General features: G+C 31.5%; 2 protein-coding genes across 2 annotated transcripts; both read left to right on the forward strand.

Moving 5' to 3' along the window:
- Nucleotides 1-688: 688 nt before the first annotated feature.
- Nucleotides 689-5,036, forward strand: LOC123900379 (alpha-xylosidase 1-like). The gene is made up of 3 exons (XM_045951508.1): nucleotides 689-1,090; nucleotides 1,307-1,989; nucleotides 3,027-5,036. The coding sequence occupies exons 1-3, from the start codon at nucleotides 861-863 to the stop codon at nucleotides 4,874-4,876; spliced, it is 2,763 nt and encodes a 920-aa protein (XP_045807464.1). The 5' UTR covers nucleotides 689-860; the 3' UTR covers nucleotides 4,877-5,036.
- A 12,563-nt stretch (nucleotides 5,037-17,599) lies between these two features.
- LOC123900395 (ethylene-responsive transcription factor 10-like) lies at nucleotides 17,600-19,338 on the forward strand. The gene has a single exon (XM_045951509.1). It carries the CDS (start codon nucleotides 17,858-17,860, stop codon nucleotides 18,989-18,991), a length of 1,134 nt encoding a protein of 377 aa, XP_045807465.1. The 5' UTR covers nucleotides 17,600-17,857; the 3' UTR covers nucleotides 18,992-19,338.
- The last annotated feature ends 3,042 nt before the right edge of the window (nucleotides 19,339-22,380 follow it).

The raw sequence follows: 22,380 nt of genomic DNA on the forward strand, positions 1-22,380 counted from the left end.
TGTATTCTCCATGGCAGGAGCCACCCATCAAAATAATATGATCATCATTCAGGGTGTAATCCCGTTATGAAAAGCTAGTTAAGAGGATAAATCAGTGTAAATAAGCAACAAGTTCATCAGATAAATGATTATTTCATTTAAAATAACTTATTTCAGCAAACTAATATCAAATATTTTCATCAGATAATCCTCAAGGCTCAACTCAAGTCATGGTATATTATTATTACCTAAAACTCTTTTTGATTTTACAGAGTCCTAAGACGTTGCCTTTATTACTTAAGGGGAAAAAAAAGCAAACAACTATAAGTGGGTAATGAGTTACCCCTAGAACGAATTGTTCGGAAAAATTCGAGTTCAATTTCTGATAAGAAAAAATTTGGTTATGGCCGAACTCTGGATTACCGGAGCTCCTTCTCCGGATGATTAAAGGGTTAATACCGGGGAAAAAAATTATCTATCCACTTCAGCATCTAGGAGAGCACATGCATAGAGAAGCTGACTATACAGAAAAAGTATGTAGTTTCTTTCCGTACATTATTACCACCGCACAAACAAACATTGGCCTTGTTTGATGCACACACAACCACCACAGCAAAATGAGTGCAACTGCAATGCAAGGTGGGTCACCACCACCACATTACTAAAAGAGAAGAAAGAATAAGATATGAAATGGCCCACAATCACTCACGGGTTACATGATCCTCCAAAAGTCCAAAGTCACGCGTAAGATAATGGATCCAATGACTCACTTTCTCACTCCCTCAATGAAGATAAACAACAACACAAAACAACAAAAGTAACCAACTTCTCATTTATAAATTAGAACTCACTCATGTTGCCTCACTCTACAGTGTGCTAATATGGCTTCTCTTAATCCATTAGTCACTCTTTTTCTAACTTACATACTTCTAACTTTGTTTCATTGTGTAGCTGAACAAGCTACTCCTCCAAAGTCCACCAAAATTGGTCAAGGTTATCGTTTGATATCTATTGAAGATGCCCCTAATGGTGCCATCACAGGACTCCTTCAAGTTAAGGAGAAGAATGATATATATGGTCCTGACATTCCCCTTCTACGCTTCTATGTCAAGTAAGTCGTACTCATACACAACATCAATATGATGTCTTAGAATCAGGAGTTGGGCCTAACTCAACCCTACAAAACTGGTTTGTGAGGTGAGCATTGTCCGTTACTTATAGCATTGTCCGTTACTTAGCATTGTCCAGGTCAATTCATATCCAATGTGGGACTTCTTTAACATTATGCATTTCACTTCTTACTTAACTTTGTTCTTCCATTTTGTAGGCATGAGACCGAGAATCGTTTGAGGGTACACATAACTGATGCAAAGAACCAAAGGTGGGAAGTTCCTTATGATCTTTTGCCTAGGGAGAAACCACCAACTCTAAAGCAGAACATTAAGAGGTTGAACAAGAATTCAATATCAGTGTCAAAGTACTCAAGTTCTGAGCTTGTTTTCAGTTACACTCCTGACCCGTTTAGCTTTGCAGTCAAAAGAAAGTCCAATGGTGATACCATATTTGACTCCAATTCTAATGACTCAAACTCATTTGGTCCATTGGTCTTCAAAGACCAATACTTGGAAATTTCTACCAAATTGCCTAAAGATGCTTCTCTGTATGGTTTAGGAGAGAACACACAGCCTCATGGGATAAAGTTGTATCCAAATGACCCTTATACTTTGTATACTACTGATGTAGCAGCTATTGCTCTCAATACTGATCTATATGGATCACATCCTGTATACATGGATCTTAGAAATGAAGGTGGCAAGCCTTATGCACATGGTGTTCTGTTGTTGAATAGCAATGGAATGGATGTGTTTTATAAAGGGAACTCTTTGACATACAAGATTATTGGAGGGGTACTTGATTTTTACTTCTTTGCAGGACCTACGCCTCTGAATGTTGTTGATCAGTATACATCCTTCATCGGTAGACCAGCTCCGATGCCTTATTGGGCTTTCGGTATGATTCACTTTTCACAACCTCATCATTGTGATGCATATTCAATTTAATATTTCTACCGTGATACCAAACATAGGCTTAGTATATTAAAACTCGCCAAACTTGTCATCTATACATATGCATGTAATTTGGGGGAAAAATCAGGCCTTATGAGCTTATCATGGTGGTACATATATAAATGCATTTAAGAATGCAATTGGTCATATTTTTTCATATAAATTTTTTTTGCCTTGTTATAATATCTGAGATTGTGCTCACCAAAAAAAACAACTGAGATTATGATTATGGGTCCCATAAAAACTGGCTTTTGTTTTAATTTAATTGTTTGGTGATAGAGCCTCATGGAAACATAAAGCCATACATAAAGTTGGAAAGTTATAATAAAGCATCTTTTGTTTTGATATTTTAAAGTCAAGGGATTTGGCCTATATGGCATGTGTGTTATGCGCAGAGCAATTTGTAGGACTTTGTCATTAATCAATATTGCCTAATATTACCTCTATACCTTATTATAAATTGTAAAAAAAAGTAAAATAATTGAGGGTATATTAATTGATAAAGAAATAATTAATTTGTTGTAAATTCAAATAGAGTTTTATAAAAAGGGACAAGTTTTCTCAAAAAGATCAGTATAAAAATATGTCATTGTCTCGAGAATATGGTTAGCCTTGATTTATAGGATAGTATATATCAGTAGGGAGGACTACTTACAATAAACTAATCCATTGTTTCATGAAGGACAAAGAAGAGAAACTCTTTCTGTTTTGATGAATCTATGGTCTCATACATCAAAAGAGACCATGTATTGGGTTAATCATTTTTTAATGGCAAATATTCTTTTCAATTTTCTCAATTTCCCCATTTGTTTATGCTGCATTTCCATTTTTAATAAGCGGTAGCATTGTCATTATGCTTAGCTTCTAGGTCCAGTTCAAGTTCAAAACTATACATAAAACAGTTTACTTTAGAAAATTATAATGTCTGTCTAAAAAATTACTTAACCAACATGCTCACTTATTTTATCTGTTATGTAATAGGATTCCACCAATGCAGATGGGGTTATCACAACTTATCTGTTGTTGAAGATGTTGTCGAAAATTACAAGAAAGCCAAAATCCCACTTGATGTTATATGGAATGATGATGATCACATGGATGGACACAAAGACTTCACACTCAATCCGATTAACTACCCTCGTCAAAAGCTTTTAAACTTTCTTGACAGAATACACAACATTGGCATGAAATACATTGTGATCATCGATCCCGGAATTGCTGTTAACACCAGTTATGGTGTATACCAAAGGGGCATGGCTAATGATGTTTTTATCAAGTATGAGGGTGAACCCTTCTTGGCTCAAGTTTGGCCAGGAGCAGTGTACTTTCCTGATTTTCTCAATCCAAAAACAGTTTCATGGTGGGGTGATGAGATTCGCCGCTTCCATGAGCTTGTACCAGTTGATGGCTTATGGATTGACATGAACGAAGCTTCGAATTTCTGCTCGGGAAAGTGCACAATTCCTGCAGGAAAGGTGTGCCCAAGTGGAACAGGACCTGGTTGGATATGTTGCTTGGATTGCAAAAACATCACAAGCACACGATGGGATGATCCTCCCTACAAAATTAATGCTTCGGGATTACAAGCTCCTATAGGTTTTAAAACTATAGCCACAAGTGCAGTTCACTATAATGGCATTTTGGAGTATGATGCTCATAGTATTTATGGTTTTTCTCAATCCATTGCAACACATAAGGCCCTTCAAGGGCTTCAAGGAAAACGGCCTTTTATTTTGTCGCGCTCCACTTATGTTGGTTCAGGCAAATATGCAGCACATTGGACAGGTGACAATCAGGGCACATGGGAGAACTTGAGATACTCAATATCTACTATGCTAAATTTTGGAATATTTGGGGTGCCAATGGTTGGTTCAGATATATGTGGCTTCTATCCACAACCAACTGAAGAGCTTTGCAATAGGTGGATTGAAGTTGGTGCTTTCTATCCTTTCTCAAGGGATCATGCAAACTACTACTCTCCTAGACAAGAACTTTATCAATGGGAGTCAGTAGCTGAATCAGCTAGAAATGCTTTGGGGATGAGGTATAAGCTCCTACCCTATCTGTACACCCTAAACTATGAGGCTCATATTAGTGGAGCCCCAATTGCTAGGCCTCTTTTCTTCTCATTCCCAACCTATGCTGAATGCTATGGTCTCAGCACCCAGTTTTTACTTGGGAGCAGCCTAATGATTTCTCCTGTTCTTGAGCAAGGGAAAAAAGAAGTTGAAGCACTTTTTCCTCCAGGAACATGGTACAGTTTATTTGATTTGACGCAAGTCATTGTATCGAAAGATGGATCCAATGTTACCCTTGATGCACCCCTGCATGTGGTCAATGTGCACTTGTATCAGAATACCATTCTACCAATGCAACAGGGTGGAATGATATCTAAGGATGCTAGAATGACACCCTTCAGCCTCATTGTGACATTCCCAGCAGGTGCAAGTGAAGGAGAAGCGAAAGGGAACCTATTCCTTGATGATGATGAGCTTCCAGAAATGAAGCTTGGAAATGGATATTCTACCTATATTGACTTCCATGCAAGTGTGAAAGAAGGAAATGTAAAAGTTTGGTCACAAGTTCAAGAGGGAAAGTTTGCTTTGGATAAAGGTTGGGTCATTGACACAATACATGTGCTGGGATTAAATGGAAGTGGGGCAACGGCTACAATAGAGGTAGATGGTACACTATCAAATGTGACAATTGATATAACTGAGCAAAATTACTTATATGGGCAAGGAGATCGAAAAAATAATACAGTGATGGCAAGAATGAAGGGGTTGAATATCCCTGTAGGTAAAAGTTTCTCTATGACTTGGAAGGTTTAGTTTAGATTAGATTTGTCTCATCTTAATTGGGACTTGAAACTTGCTCTTGTGTTTTCTATTACTTTTATTAGCATCTTAGATGGATAGGAGATGAGCTAGAATAAAGCTAATCCTGTTCTATTTAATACTAAGAGGATTAATCATGGGTTAAGATCTTATAGTAAAGTCTTTGAAATGCTTAAATTCAAATTATTTTTGCCTAATATGATGCCCTTATTGTAATCCTTCATTATCGTATAGTCATGTAATAGATCAGAAGTTAAGCAAGTAGTCATAAATGTTGAGATTCATGCAAAAATAGATAAACACAAGCAAGCAAGCAAGCAAGCAAGGTGGGAACTCACATACTGGAATATGATGGCCTTACCCATGTCATGTTTCTCAAACCATCAAAAACACTTGTCCCCCTCACCCAACATTGGTGATATCCATCTTCATTTTCTTTCAATAAAATAGACAATTGAGCACTGAAAAATCTACATGGACATTATTCAGGATCCACAATAAGAAATAGAAGCACGAGGATAATGTTGTAACTCATTTCGTCTAGAAGACTATTTTTTGATTTTCACCACCAGTATTCTATCCACTAGACCGCCTAATCTGATCTGGGGGTCAGTTCCTGACATCAGGTGGTTTCAGTCCCCTCTCGATCGCAGTTGCGGGGGGTCGAAATCATTTGTGTTTAAATACATTCATGCAAAAATCAATTCTAGATTCAAAAGTCACAATTCTAGAATCAGAAATTCAAGGTAAATTAAGTTGAAGGTAAAGTGAGTTGAACATTAAATTTTAGTGTAAAAAATAATTCTAGAATCATAACTTCATAAGCTACAATTTCTAACTTAAGGCAGAAGACAAAGTTAAATAATTAAGTATAGTATAGAAGGAACAAAACATGACAAAATCATATTCACACGCCATGATATTGATGAGGTCAGTGAGAAAGAGATTGATTGTAGTTTGAAAATTTTAACAATGAAATTGAATACATATACACTGGACATTCACAGAAACAAACAACTCATATGAAAAATCATTTGAACTATTTAGCACTTATCTGGCTCCTTGATGTTCATACAAAATGTAGTTGTTTAGGGGATGCGTACGAAGTATTTGATCCTATCCTTCCTTTCTTTTTATAATAAAATAAATTATAATAAATTATGTAACTGCTGAGCCTAAATCTCTTGAACACTTGATGTTGCATATAATTGTATTTCATCTATTTGTGGTATATATGCAATTCATAATACACGATTACCTGATAAGTCAATAATTGAAATGCAAATGCAAATTGCAAATAAAACATAAGGATTTAATGTCCCACTAATATAAAAAACTACCACAAAAATAAATAACACACCCTAAACACAAATAATCACCTAAAATAACATAAGCTTAAACAACACAAATAAGGCAACAAAATGCAACATCAGCAACAAAAATCGTGCAACAAGAGAACATTAACACCAACCGAAACAATAAAAGTGAAAGACAATTTCAAAAACTCAAATGCGAAGAGGAAGAGTATGAGAGTGACACCTTTTTCTTTCTTTTTTTTTTTTTTGAAAGAGAATGAGACCTCTTTATTTTTAGCTTTTGTCAAATTTGAGAGAATCACGTAATTTTAGATTGCTTTTCTTTGGACTTTCTTTAATTAAAATTATAAAATTGACCAAATAAAACTATTTTTAAACATTTTTATCTTACAATTTATTTATTTTGTTTTTTGGTGGGCTGACACAAAAGCCCGTAGGGCCAGTCCATACCAACCCATGAAAAAATATAAGTCCAATGGATTGGTCCAAAAAGACCCGATTTTTGAAGCCCGACTCTCCTTAAAATATCTATTTTGCAGCTCTACTTAAAAGTGCTAGATAGTATAACACCCTTAATTTATCCCTTTATTTTATTTTCGAAAAAGTTAATTTCATTTATTTAATAAGGATGTCACACTTACTCCAATTAACTAATTTCTCAAATGATTAAAAATCATGCAGCGGAAAATACAAAAATAATATAAGTTTTCAAGTCCGAATTGAAAACACTGAATCAAGTGACATAGCCCAATTGTTATAAAAATTTAACAACATAATTAAATAAAAGTTTCTCCCAACAACATCCTAACAGAGCGACTCCAAATAAATAGCAAAGCAACAGCTATCCGAACACACCATCTATGATTCGTCTCCCACCTGAAAATCTACGGTTGCACACCGTAGGGCCAAGCCAGAAGGGGGAATGTAAAGGTGAGTCAAAATACATCAAGAAAGTAACTAAATTAAAACAACCCAATAACTAACAACATCATAAACAACAACAAGACCACCTAAGCGGATGGCCGCGCACATTCATCAGTCAACCACAATCATCAATCGTTAATTAAATAAAGAGAAATAACAACAACATTTAAATAAAGAAATATAATTAAAATGCATGCAATGCGCCTAGACTCGCTACATGCATGTGGTACCAATAGCAACGTCATTTCTAGTTTTACATCATAGAGGATCAACATCATTATAAGCAACGTCATTTTCAACTTCATTAGGCAACGTCATTTTCAACATCATTTATACAACTTTAATAAGCAACGTCATTAGACATATGAATGAATGCATGTCATGTTATAATAAACAACGTCAATAGGTAACATCATTTAACAACTTCGATAGACAACTTCATCATCATTATAACAACATCAATAAACAACGTCCATAAGCAACTACAACAATAACAATTACAACATCATAATTTCGGCACAACTCCAACATCATTAAAATAGATAATTCAACATCGTTATAACCACGTAGCTCAACATCATTATTCAAGGAAACAACAATTCAAACAACACAATTACTATCAACGAGCAACGACTTAAAACAACACCGATACACAACAATTATTAGCAACTCCGATTACAACACCAACTAAACTCCATAACTCAATTAATCATTCACTCCTCTCCAAAACAACAACCTATTACTCTTTTTTAACAGTACTCATAACCCAAATCATCTTGATTTAGTTTACCGACGAAATGTATGAATTTTAAATCAATTTAATTAATAATAATTGTGAAATAAATTAAAATCTTTAATATTATATAAAACCAGGGAGAGTGAGATACACAAGAGGGTTCCAAAATATTCAAAATACCCTACATAAAATTTTGGGAAATTTTCACGAAATTATAATATTTTTAATCACCTTTTTACTCCAAATAATTAATTAAAAATAGCTACGAGTGTCCAAAAATTACCAAATAGGTACCAAAATTTCAAGAACATTATTTACCATTTTTTTGTGAAAACAATTTTTGAAAACAAGATTTCCCAGACACCTCACGCGCCCCCACGCGCCTACTGCGCGATTGGGCGAAGGGAGATGACACTGTTCATCGTCCCTGTAACCCGGTTTGCAGAAAAACGGGTCGCGACGACCCGCTACTTGACCCGACTCGTTCTCCCTCGTTTCTCAACGAAAATTGACGTTCTTTATACCGTTTTGATCGTCATTCGATTCTAGGAAGATAACCGGTATTTATTTTTAAAATCGACGATCGAATATTATTTTGGGAACAAAACGAATTCATGCGTGAATTTGTAAGCTTTATGTGATTCAGTTAATTACTTCTCAATTCCAACCCCCACACGACCCAAAATCGATTCTCCGTGATTCAAAATTGTAGCAGTAATAGTTATAACTCATTTTTATACTCAAACATTTTAAAAACTCCTTCTCTTTGATTCACATAATTAAATTCGAAAAAAGTCAAACTCTTAAAAACTCAAGAACACTATCAACTCAATACCTCACGAATTCACAATTTTCCGAGTAATAACAGAGCACGGAATTGGTAACAACAGAACATGAATTCACACCTAAAGAATTCCAAGTCTCAAACAACAACAACATCACATAATGGAAAAGGAATCATAAGAACATCAACTTAAAGCACACACATAATAAATACATCAAATAATTCAGAATTTCAAGAGTATAAGGCTCCCTTACTTGGATTGCAGTGAACTCCCTAAATTGAGGTTAAGTTTTTCCTTCCTTTGCTTCTCTTCAATCTCTCATGAGCTCTCTCTCTCTTCTCTCACCAACACTATTTTTGTTTTGTGTTTGTTTTGTTATATACATTCAAAAATGTTGTTTATTCCTTCTCCTCTAAATCAATGCCAAAGGACATGGTATTATTGCAAATAAATTGGTTTGATGAGAATTAAAATTATATTTATTCTCCATTATTCTTATCTCTACTATTTTTCCATCTACACCCTCCATATGCTCTCAACACCTCAATATATAACTTTCTACTTCTTTTTCTTCTTTTAATTTTTATTTAGCAACATCATTATTTTTATTTATCAATTACTTAATTATTCACCACACAAAATAATTAAATAAATTATTCGTCACCCCAAATAATTAAATAAACATCGTCAATCAACACCACAACAACTAAATAATTAAATAAAATGAATTCTAATTTTTGGGGCGTTACAGATAGCAGGGAATATATATACATATGAGTGGTTACGGTGTATAAGCTTTTTCCTTATGCACCATGCATAAATAATGAAAATTGCTTAACATATCCCCAAATTGCTTAGCCCCCCCCCCATATACTTAGCGCACCCCTAGATTTTCTCGCGCGCCCCAATTTTTTCTCACGCACCCCCCAATTTTTCTCGCGAGCCCCCCAAAACCATTTTTGTTTAGGAATGGTTTCACATTAGATGTACTTATAATGTCAAAACTATTTTTACTGTCGAATGGTTTTAGAGGGTTGTAATCCAAAATCATTTTTCTTGTGAAATGGTTTTGTGTGTTATTTATATTGAGGATGGGGGCGCGCATAGCAATTTGGGGGCGCGCAAAGCAATTTGGAGGGTGCGCTGAGTAAATTGGGGAAGTAAGCAATCTGGGAGGAGGCGCATTAAGCAAACAGGCGGCGCGTTAAGCAATCTGGGGTATTTATTTATGCATGGTGTACATAATATAGCAGCACTCCACTTACAGTGTAGTGTTAAGTGTAGAGTGTAGGATGTAACCAAAGTAGAGTAAAGTATAGACAATGGGTGTATAAAGAGCAAACGCACATAAAAACAGTGACATTAGACGTAGTATATAGTATGTGTATATGGTAGATAAGTCATCGACAATAACGGCGGTGGGACAGCATGAGGCGGCAAATTAGACATTTTCATAGCCACCTCATCAACCAACAAACTAAATTTGTTTATTCATTTAGAAGGTGAAGTATCCAAATTATTTTTTCTAAAGAAAAAGTCAAATAAAATTAAATTAATAAAAGGAGGCACAATAGATTCCAAAGTCATAGTACGATGTAAAGTGATCACCAAATACCACACTACCACGACAATACATAATCAGGGCCGATCTCGAGTATTTGGAGGCTCTGTTTGAAAATTTAAAATGAATCTTTAATAAAAATATAATTTTTTTTAAAAAAAAGTCATTCTCTATTTAAATCGTAAATAACATAAAAAATAGTCATCATAGTAAATAACATGTAAAACCAACATATTTTAATCAATAACATTAAAATACATCTTCAATCTAATATCATTATCAACTTTACATTTCCTTTGGAAAAAAAAAAAATCTTGTAATGTTGCTTCATTTTTTACAATCAACCGCAAGTTACTTATAAGCTAGCTGATAGCTGAAAAGCTAACTTATTGAAATTAAAGTGTTTGGTAAAATTAGCTTTTAAAGTGGTTATTAAATATAAAATTACATAATTGATAGTGGGTAATTTATTTTTTAGAGTGGATAGTTATTAAATTAAAGGGTAAAAATGGAATAAAGTGTAAAAAACTATAACCTATAAGCTCAAATGCTACTTGAAATAACATCTGAAAAAAAGCTATAAGCTAGTACAAAAAGCTTGTTACCAAACACCTCTAATTTTTTTAAACAAGCTTATAAGCTCATATAATAAGCTATAAGCTAGCTTATTTGTGTTACCAAGCACACCCTAAAATTAAAAGTGTGTCTATTAAATTTTCTTTTTCTTGAGTAATAAAATATTTTTTGTAGTAACAAAGTCATTAATTTTTTTTACATATATATATTTTTTAATAAACCGATATAAACAATCGGAGGCCCCCTAAATGTTTGAGGCCCTGCGCGGTGGCACACCTTGCACACCCTCAGGGCCGACAATGTACATAATGAAAAAATAATCACTGTTTTTATGTAATTAGGTTAAATATGTTTTTGTCCTTGATGAATTTCTAAAAATAATCAAACCCACTTGGATTGATGTGATGATATTGACTTGAGAATGTACTTTTTCTTAAAGTCTAAGATTCGATTTTCTCTAATATCATTTTAAGTAGATTAATTTAACTTGTTAAAAAAAAAATAATAGTAATCTTTTCATTTTTTATTATATTTTTGTTCTTCACATTATTTCCATTTCTAATATTAGTCATTGCTGTAGAAAAAATACCATAAGATTCATTTAATAACCTAAACGCAGAGAGTAAACATTAAATTAAATTACAAAAAATACCATAAAATTCATTTAATAACAAAAAATACAAGTAGAGGATTTGTTAATTATATATGGACCTATTTTGTGAACATGACCCTATTTTTTTCAACATAAACAATGAAAAAAGGGAAAGGCAATAACACTTTCCACGCAGCCACCCACCTAAGAAGACACGTGTCGTTCATCTTTAGGTTATTTTGGCGCCAATGAAGCTATGGGGTCCATTTTACTAGCGGGAAATTGAAGCAAAATCTACTCTTGCTCTCACACGCACACACAGTGACTCACTCAATTGGGCATTACCCAAACACATGATCCTATTCCTATCTCTTTTTCCTTTGATGCATGCCCCATTGTGCCCCCACACACACACTACACTAAGCAGCATCTAATACAGTCAAATAATCACATGATGGTTATCATCATTTATGTCTTAACAATACATGTCCTATATTCATCATACATCCATGTGTAAACATCAATTTTCTTTCTCTTATCGTCTCTATGGACAACAAAGGCATGCGTCACGTGACCTGCCATGAACACAATTTATATAGTATATTGTATTGTATCTTTTAGAAAATGACATAAAATAATACACCATACATACTCTCACTTACACACGTACGTTCACATCACGTGATCTTCTAAGTTCTAATACTAATACTTTTTGACGGACGTGATCTTCTTATAGTGGCCGGTTGCATACTATTTAATATTTATTACTATATGAATGAATGGTATAGTGTAGACTGTCTAGTACAGTATATTATACAATACTTTGCTCACGAAATAAAAAATACTCTCTCTATATATAATATTAATCTTGTCTGCTCCAATTTATTTCATATAATATGCTACATTACTATTATATAGTATATAGTAGTATTAGTATTATTTTAACACCCAAAAAAAAGTATTATTATTATTAATAGGAAGTTATGGAAACACACGATGGATGAAAAGATTTGTTTTGTTGAGTGCACCTGACGAAATTTTGTTTTATTTTATTTTTTGACGGATCTTCTTATTGTTAATTGCAGCACTAACCCTCACGTTCATTAATATATTATCAATATGACATTTTTAACACTAAAAAGAGTAAGAGACTACCGTTTCTTGTTGCGATTTTCACGTTAGTTGTTTGTTGTTTGCTTTTTTAGTTTGGCATCACTCGCTTGAAAATTATAGAGTGAACAAAAAAAATACATCAATTTGGATTTTTGGACTATGCCTTATGTTTAAGGTGTTCATGATCCAATCCACTTGAGTGATTGATCCCAACTTGAGCTATTTATTTATTAGTATTCAATTTGATTATGTACATACATAGTAAGAAATTAAGGACAAAACGAATGATTTCATTTATGGTATGATATTGAATTAGAAATTAGTTTAACTCGTTAACCAACCCATTGTCCATATTAAGATGTGTTTGTAGTGTGCGTCAATTTAAAACAATGTGTTTGTACGTGTACGTAGTACTCCTTTTTTTTTTTAATTTTTTATACAAAATAGTAAATATCACATAAATTCTTGATTTTCTCATTAATGATCGAGTTAGCAATAAGGCATCTAAGTTATTTTTTGGTTTGTTGATGGAATGTCAAGCACCTTCTGAAAATTTGCACACACAAGGAAGGAGATCTCAAGTTCAAATTAAGGGAACCACACAAAAATATATAACCTAACAATTTTGATGTTGTCAATTATATTACGTCTTACAAACTGTGTCTACGTTATTTTACCATGGTTAATTTAGACTATCCGTCAAATGCACGAGTTCAAGAATTGAACTTGAAACCAGAGGTGAAGCCTCTCACTTCACAACAATAAGGATACCCAAAAAATAGTCAAAAAAATATATTTTTTCAATATATATATATATATATATATATATATAGTTTTATGTTTAATTGCTCTAATAATATATATATTTAACTACCTTAAATATAAAAATTACTAGAAATATAATAAGAAAAATTATCATTTGACTGTTTTGAACTTTCGGTCCACACAACAAGTACAAAGAATCTTATTAGCAATAAAAATTGTTAAGACAAGACTAAAAAATAAAATTGGTGAATTTCTTTCAAATAAATAGTTTATTTGTTTACATTGAAAAAAGGCGTTGCTAGTCAATTTGATAAAAGTTCAATTATGGATGAATTTGACTCCTTATAACGTTAAAACTTTGATCTATCAGGAGTTTAGCCTTTTACACTAGACTAAAACCACATCGATAATATTTTATTTGTTTTAATTATTTTAATTGTGAGAAAAACATATTTTTACTATCAATTTTATCATAACTAGACCTCTAATAATTTTGTAAAGAAGGCAAATTTTACAAAATCTATTCATTAAATTAAGAATTCTTACTAAATAGATCAAATATATAACATTTCATAAAACTTAAAATTATTTTGTGAGTCTTTTATTTATTTATTTATTTATTTTTACATTAATTAAGACCACTTGCCAAAAGATATTGGGTGTGTTTGTTTAAACTTTTTTAGAAAATATTTTTTTAGTGCGTTGTTTTTGCGTTAAAAGTTTTTTAACAATTTTTTTTATAAGAGTTTCAAATGAAATATTAGTTAAAATAGCTTATCTTTTATACAATAAAATAAATATATTAATAACATGCAGATGCGAATTTGGTGAATACTAGAGTATCCATACACCCATGCTTATATTTGTAGTGTGAGGTTTTACATACGCATTATGATCCACGACCTATGAATTTGAGGATTTGTAAATTACGAATCTAATTGTAAATTTTTTAAATAGTAAATTTTTGTAAAATATTTATGAAAATTTGTAAAGTGAACGTTAAATTAAAGTGTTTTACTTTTTGATAAATAAACTTTTTTAAAAAAAATGCTCAACAAATGCCCTAAAAAGGCACGTTAACAAGACACAGAACAAGAAATATCAAGTTGTGTCTAACATAGTCTCCAATAAGGATGAGGATGGAGGGCATGATATGCATGTATTATGTTCATGCTAATTTCATGCATGTGGTAATGCCATACAGCCCCATGACAACTCATATACAACGATAGAAATAAATAAATGAATAAATTAAATATTTTTACAAATTAGTATATAGATTGATTTTAAATTTGGTAACATTTTATAAAAGGATTTTACACATAATTTAAATTTATATTAAGGTTAAAATTGGAATTTTATAATTTACTATATATTTTAGAAATACTAATTTATATTCAATACTATATTAATATTACGTAAGATGCTAATTTTTTTCCTTTTCTTTCATTTTTTTCCTTTTTTTACATGTATCAACCAAAAAAATATATAAATTACTAATACATTATTACTCTTTGAAAAAAATATTTTAAAAACGAGTAATTGGATTCTACACTAATTAGGTATATCACTAATCATATTAAAAAAGATTAAATAATTTTTGACTAAACATATGTGTAAAATTATTTCATACAGTTAATTTGATAAAAAATTCTAATGTATTATTTCTGGTCAATACTTTTGACAAACCAAAATGCATTATTTTTTCAATTGTTTTATGAGTTTAATTGTTGTGCATTGTTAATGTAAATTTTTTTACACATAATTTGATGAATGTACTCATCATGTGTTTTTAAAAACAAAATACACGATGTGTTAGTATATTATTTGAAGGATGTGTAAAATAACTTTACACTGATTGTGTATATTATAGTTTTATTTGACAAACTAAAATGCATTAATTTTTTAATAGTTTTAGTAAAAATATTGTTTTATATTTTAATTTGGATATTTTATTTAGTCAAAAAAATTTTGGATATTTTATTTTATAAATATTTAATTAATTCTTACCATTTAAGTATTTGTAAAGTTTTATATTACCGGTTTCTATAATTAAATTCATTTTTTTATACATTTTTTTTGGTCAAATATACAATATATAAATATAAGATAATATGTTTAGCAAGAAATAAATAAATAAGATAATATTTATTTTTTGGCATAAACCGGATATCCTCTTCGCATAACTGCGGAGACTAACTCATCGTGTGATCTTATGAGACTCAAATAGATGACAAACTCTCTAAGAATTGAACCCATAAAGCTTGTTAAGCTATGAGACTCGTATTATCTCATTGTTTTTAGATTGAGATAACATTGTTTAACAATTACTTGGTGAGAAAGGAGTAGCTCAAATTGGGAAATTCTAGTATAGACACAAATATAAATGATAGGTATTGGACACACTCACATAAGTAAAATAAATTAAATAAAAAAGAATTAAAATGATATTGATTGATGTGATTATATAATTTTTCTTTTAATTTTTTGATTTTATGTGTGTGTGCCTAAATACATTTTATTTAGGCTTGTGCCTATCCAAGAATTGCTCACTTAAATTTGGTATAACTAACAAGCATTTTTCCATACATCATTTTCTACTAAAATTTAATATGTAGTAGAATTTGATTTTGGTATATTATCATTTTAGAAACATTAAAATAGAAAATATGAGACTTATATTATCGTTGAAGAATTGTGGATAATTTATTCAAAAAAATCAATGTTCATTAACCACATGATTGAATTTTGAAGTAGTACCGATAGACTAATTTTTGTTTTTTTGATAAGACCGATAGACTAATTTTGAATCTATGCTATGCTACTAATTTATACTCATTGTTTGATTATAAGTTAAATATCTTTTTTGTCTCAATAAAATATAATAAAAATTAAGTAAGAATTAAATTCAGAAGATCTTCATTTTATAGAGACTAAAAACATATTTAATCCTAAATAATATTGTATTATTGAAAAAAATTCTAAATATTATATCAAAATTTTAACGTTACAAATATTTTTAGTCAAAGAAAATATTTAAATAATATATTTTTGTTTGAAACAGAGGCAATGTAAAATATTTCATAAAAAAAATAAAAAATATATATGTTTCTATAAAAAAAATATCCAAATCTTGTCATAAAAAATAATAAAATCCAAATTAATTAATACCTAATATATTTTTTATTATTTATACTTAGTATATATTTGAATAATTCAAACAACCATTTCCAATGCATATTTTTAATTAGCTTGGCTAAATACAATTAACAATAGTATTCAGATAATATTTATATGTTTTACCTACTCAAAAAATGAAAAAATAATTTGACCAGCCAATAAAAAAGGAAAATGACAAATGAGTTTGTAGTATAAAGTTGTGAGGTGTGAGAGAGGGAGGGGCCACTCAGAGTACTGCAAAAATACAGAGTTAGATAGTGACAGGGGTGAGAGAAAGACAGAGGAAAAAACACCACAGCCTCCTCCGTCTCAGTGAAAAACAAAACCAAAGGGTAAAATTTCTTTCATTTTTTCATTCTGAATGAATTGTCAAGTTTCACTTTCTGTGTGTTATTTTCGAGAAAAAAAACCATTTCATTAAAATAATAATTTATTGCTCACTTTTCTTTGGTCTTTGTAACGTGTTTTAATTTAATTTATAATTTATTATAATTAAAATTCTTGGTCTGTTGATGTTTGTATTGAGATTTGCGTCTCTCTGTGTGTGACTGTGTTGTTCTTGTTTTTGGTTTGGTAAATTTATTTATTGTTTTTGCTTTTACCCATATTTTCAGATCCATAAAAAAAGAACACTTATGTGTTTTTTTATTTGGCTATATAGAACATAAAATCTTGACCATAAAATTTTGATCCTCTTTTTTGTTATCTCTTTTGTTCTTGTTCTATATTACTGTGTGTCACTCACCATTTGATACTCTTTTTCTTTCTTCTTGAGTTTAGAGAGAGAAAAAAAGGTTGAAGCTTTTAGAGAGAGAGAGAGAGAGCGAAGAAATTGCTCTAAAGAAGAAGAACTGTGAATTTATGTCTTCTCAGTTTATTCTGGAAGTGATTGGAGCTCTTACTTTGTGCTCCGTTCTCTATTTGCTCTTTCTTCATCAGAGCATTTCTTTTGTGATTCCAGCTGTTTCAATGCGATTGAGGCCAAAAAGGTAATTTTTTTTCATCATTTACCATAATTTATTGAAATGGGTTTTTTTTATTATTTTCTTTTCATTCATCATTTACCATAATTTCTTGAATTTTTTTTAATGTTTATTTTGATTGTTGTTGTTTTATGGATTCTGTGTCTGATGATGTTTTTGTTTATGTTATTGTGATGAACAGGACTTGTTACCGAGTTGTGTGTTTTGGAGGATTTCATATACAAAAACAAAGAATTTCTAATTTCTTTTTGTTCTTAAGAGGGAATTTCTTTCATCTGAGATCTTGAGAGAATTTTTGTGACCCTTTTTTGTCTTTGATTCACTTTTTTTCATTATTTTATTCACCTTTTTCAAACAAATTTTCTGGGATTTATTGAGGGTTTTTGGAGGGTTTTTCTCAAACAAAAAAGAGAGTTTTTTTTTTCTTTCATTTTTTTCTTCACCATGATGATGGGTTCTAGGAAATCTAGAGCCAAACCAAGGCCTCAACCTTTGAAAGAATCCAAGTTGATGACAAGAAATTTGCGCATAGTTTTTGATGATCCTGAAGCAACTGATTCCTCCGAAGATGAGTCAAACCAATCAACAAGAATCAGAAGAAGCATCATTGATGTTCCTATCCCTCCTGTTGTTTCTGCAGTATTATCTCAAAACAGTTGCTCTGAGAAGCCAAAGATTGCAACTGCAACAAGGAAGAAGAAAACGTGTCTTTCACCACAATCTCAAACCAAGAAGAAGGTTGTTTCATCAACACCAACAACTGCTGCAGCAGTAACAAGAGGGGGACAATCTTCGGCCAGATACAGAGGCGTTCGTATGCGAAAATGGGGGAAATGGGCCGCGGAGATTCGTGATCCTTTCAAAGGTGCTAGAATCTGGTTGGGAACTTACAACACTGCTGAAGAAGCTTCTCAAGCTTATGAATCCAAAAAGCTTCAATTTGAAATGATGGAAGCCGAAATGGCTGCAGGAACACGCCTCAAGGGTGGTACTGGTTCTTCTGCTGCAGCCACTCGAGCTTCTGCTGCTGCTTCAAACAACAATTATTCTGCCGATGCTGCTAATGCGTCTATGTCGGAGAAATTCTCGACAACTACTGAAGACTCTCATAGCTTATTCTCACATGGATCGCCTTCTTCTGTGCTTGAATTGGATACCTTAGCATCATCCAATATGGTTGAGAAGGTTGATGTTCCATCGGTCAACAACGGAGCTGCTGCTGAAGGCGAAGCGACTGAAATGGTGGTTTGTCAACTTGAAGAGCTAGAAATTCCAGATCTGAGTCTTTTGAACTTGCCCGAGCCACCCGTTGCTGCTGCTGCAGAGAATCCTATTGGGACTGATCCCAATCTTGGTTTTGGATTCGATTTTGATCGGTTTAACATCGATAATTTTGATCTTGGTTATGATGATTTTGATGATGACCTTGGCGACTTAAGGGATCTTCACATTCATGGATTTGATGACAATGTGCCTAGTGAGCTTCCTGATTTTGATTTTGCTGCTGATGATGAAGAATTTACTGCTTGGTTTGAGGAACCCCTCCAACACAACATGCCTTGTCCCAAAGTTTTGTAGTCTCTTAGGAGTGAGACTAGGTAGTGGTAGTAGTGATAGTAGTACTATGATGTTCTAGATTTTGCATGATGATTATGTAGTTTTGTGAGACAACATCGGATCTGCAGAACCAGTTTTTGATTGCGAGTGATCAATCTTATTATCATTTTGAGCTTATATTTATTTATTACTTATGTTTATTGAGGATTTGTAATGGTATTAGTTTGAATGTCATACAGGATCCTTTGGTTTTCTTGTGCTATTAGAGCCGTCCCAAGGGTTCTTGCTTTTATTGCTAGTAGTATGTTGTAATTTGAAAGTTGTTCTTCTATTGCAGTGGATGAATGAACCTTCATATATTTTCATTACATTGTTTATCTCTTCTATTGTTTGATGTTATGAACCAGTCAACCACAGACACTCCTCGAATTAAACGTGTTTTAGTGGTGGACATGTCTCGGGATCTGACGCCGACACCAACACTTATGATCATGCTGAATTATGAAGTTTTTATAAATTTTTATCGGTGTAAACCTGTTTATGTCTGTGCATCATAGGTTTGATGTCTATGTAGTTGAAATTTCATTAAAATTTCATTAAGCAAATGACATCTACTCATTTATGCAGTTGAAAATTCATTTGCCATTGAAATTTTCTTGTAGTGGTGGTAGTTCCCTGCTTTCAGTGGGTTGGATGGAAGATAGGAGGACATAAAATGATGGTACTAGTATTTTAGAGATGTGAGAAAATATAACATCACCATCTCAAGACAGAAAATGGCAAAAATGTCTACAAAATAACAAAATCAAGCCAGAAAAAATAAACAACACCATCTCAACCATCTCAAGTTGACGTTGAACTTGGTAGGGAGGACCACGGTTTGATCCCTGCGATAGGGATGAGACTGAAATCCCTTGATGCCAGAACTGACATTCGAACCAGATTAAACCGGTGTTGAAAGCAAAAAATTAAAAATATATTCTCTTTTAATTTATTTTTTTGGTACAAATTATTATCAGTTTCTGCTTTTTATTAAATGTGTGTGTGACCCCGAAGTGACTAAATTGTGAACACGTAAGATTTCCTCATCAACTCTATGTTGATAACATTTTTTTAGACAGATGATTTTTTATGGGATTGACTTCTCTCGACAGATGATTTTTCATACATACCGATTGGAGATCGAACCCATGATCAAATAATTAAGGGGTCTAAGTATCTTTTTCTCGTGTCACACTATATTGGTTGATAACACTTATTTATATGAAAGAAAAAACAATCATGCTCACATGAGATTACAAATGAAAAAGTTATAAGAAATCTTTTATGCGCAAACTGTAAGGATTAATATTTCGAGATAATTTAAATTCATTTAAGAGTTGATCTCTTCCAACAAATGTCAAATATTTTGCTATGGAATTATTAGTCAATATATTATAATAATACATGTCCTTAAGTAAATTTAATTCTATAATTATACCTTTGACAATTTGTTAATTTCTTCTTTTGTTAATAATAATAGTTATTTTCTTTTATTTTATAATGCAATATATAATAAACATACATTTGAAGTTTTTCTTTTGTCACAAATCAAATACTTCAATTATTATTTTCAAAACATTAGTCAATGTTACATAATTTACTTTTTTTTTTAACGAAACGTCACATAAATTTTAAAACCAACAAATAATTAGTAACAACTTTTAATTTAATATAAAAATGGACTAAATAAACAGTAAAAACGATATAAAAGAACAAAAGGATTTTTGAATGATCAAAATAGTTCTTCCGTTCAAAAAATACAAAAGAAACTCAAGAAATCATTTATTTAAATTAAAAAGGGAAAACTATACTATTTTTTTTGTTTCACCATGGTATCTGACTCATTGGATCGCCTAATCTGATTTCAGTGTCAGTTCTGACATCCTCTCAATCATAGTTGCGGACAATTGGTGAGATTCTGTATTAATTTACGAACATAATTGACAACATTTTGTTTTTAAATAAGAAAAATAATACTCTTGTAAAAAAAAAAGCAAGAAAAATAATACCAGGTAACGGTGAAATTAACAAAATGGTCATGTTATACCGTGCACCCGATAGTATTGAAATAATAGTACAGTGCTTTTTGGCGAACAAAATTATAGTACTTTGTACACCCCGCTGTATCGCATATTTTGTTTCACTCTTTTAGAATATTTAGTCAGCACGTTCCTTTTTTCCGCATATAAATCATTTATAGTACGAATGGATTTTTTGCTTAACATGTGATGTAAGGATGTTATATTTCCCTAATTAGAAAATTATCTGATTCTGTAATACATAAGTATCAGTAATGCACCTTTCTTTCTTCATGAATATATATTAATTAATAAACTAATCTTATTCGACCTCACATGAGCAACAAAAAACAAATTCAAGATTTGAGAATTTTATTTTTGTTTGACAAAAGTATATCTAAGTTGTTTTGACCTGAAAAACATTTTATTTTTATTTTTAAATTATTTAGACTGTGGTCCGTCTTGGCCAGATAGATAGAAGTCGATTGTTCAGCATTTCTAAGAAGAATGGAGTTGCAATATTAACCATACATCATACATGATACTCGTAGTGGATAAAACATAGCACCACTACCAATATAAAATATAAAATATACTAGATATTTGAAGATGAAATATATTGATGTTTGGTTATCTTTTTGTCATAAATTCTATCTACCATGAAATTAATATTACTCAAAATGTTTCAAACATTAAATTTGGATATAGCTATCTTTTAACTGTAATTTGAACATTAATTTAATATGTTATGAGAATTTAATCTCTTTTTGCTACAATCAAGTCAACGCTCATTAATTTAGTATATTATGAATTTATAATATCCATATTTGCATGTTTATGCCATGTAAAACTGAAATATATATTCACAAAAAAAATACATCCGTTTGTAAGACCCAACTAGATTGATGGTGTCGATATTATTAGACTGAACACATTTAATTAAGTTTAAATTCAAGATCTCGCAATTGTATATATGAGTTACAGTGATGTTTACTATATGTCTAAAATAACAAACAACTTCATATTCATTGGTTAACCTAAAAGAGATATGTATTATCATTTTTTTTGTCAAATAGTCTAGTGACTATAAATTTCATCATTAAGGTAGATAATTAAGTGGGATAATCGGGGTTTGAAAACTCCGCCCCTGTATGTATAACGCAATGTCTCCGTCAACTGAGTTAAACTCACGGGAATATGTATTATCATTTTTTAGCATTGTGTTAAATACATTCGTACTTTGGACGAAACAATTCTTTATCGTGTTTTACTTATTTTCTAATCGAACTTTGAATTATTAGAGTAACGTTCTCTTGAAAACAAACAACAAAAAGTATTGTATTAAATATA

The sequence above is a fragment of the Trifolium pratense genome, linkage group LG1 (genome assembly GCF_020283565.1).
Source record: "Trifolium pratense cultivar HEN17-A07 linkage group LG1, ARS_RC_1.1, whole genome shotgun sequence".
NCBI lineage: Eukaryota > Viridiplantae > Streptophyta > Magnoliopsida > Fabales > Fabaceae > Trifolium > Trifolium pratense.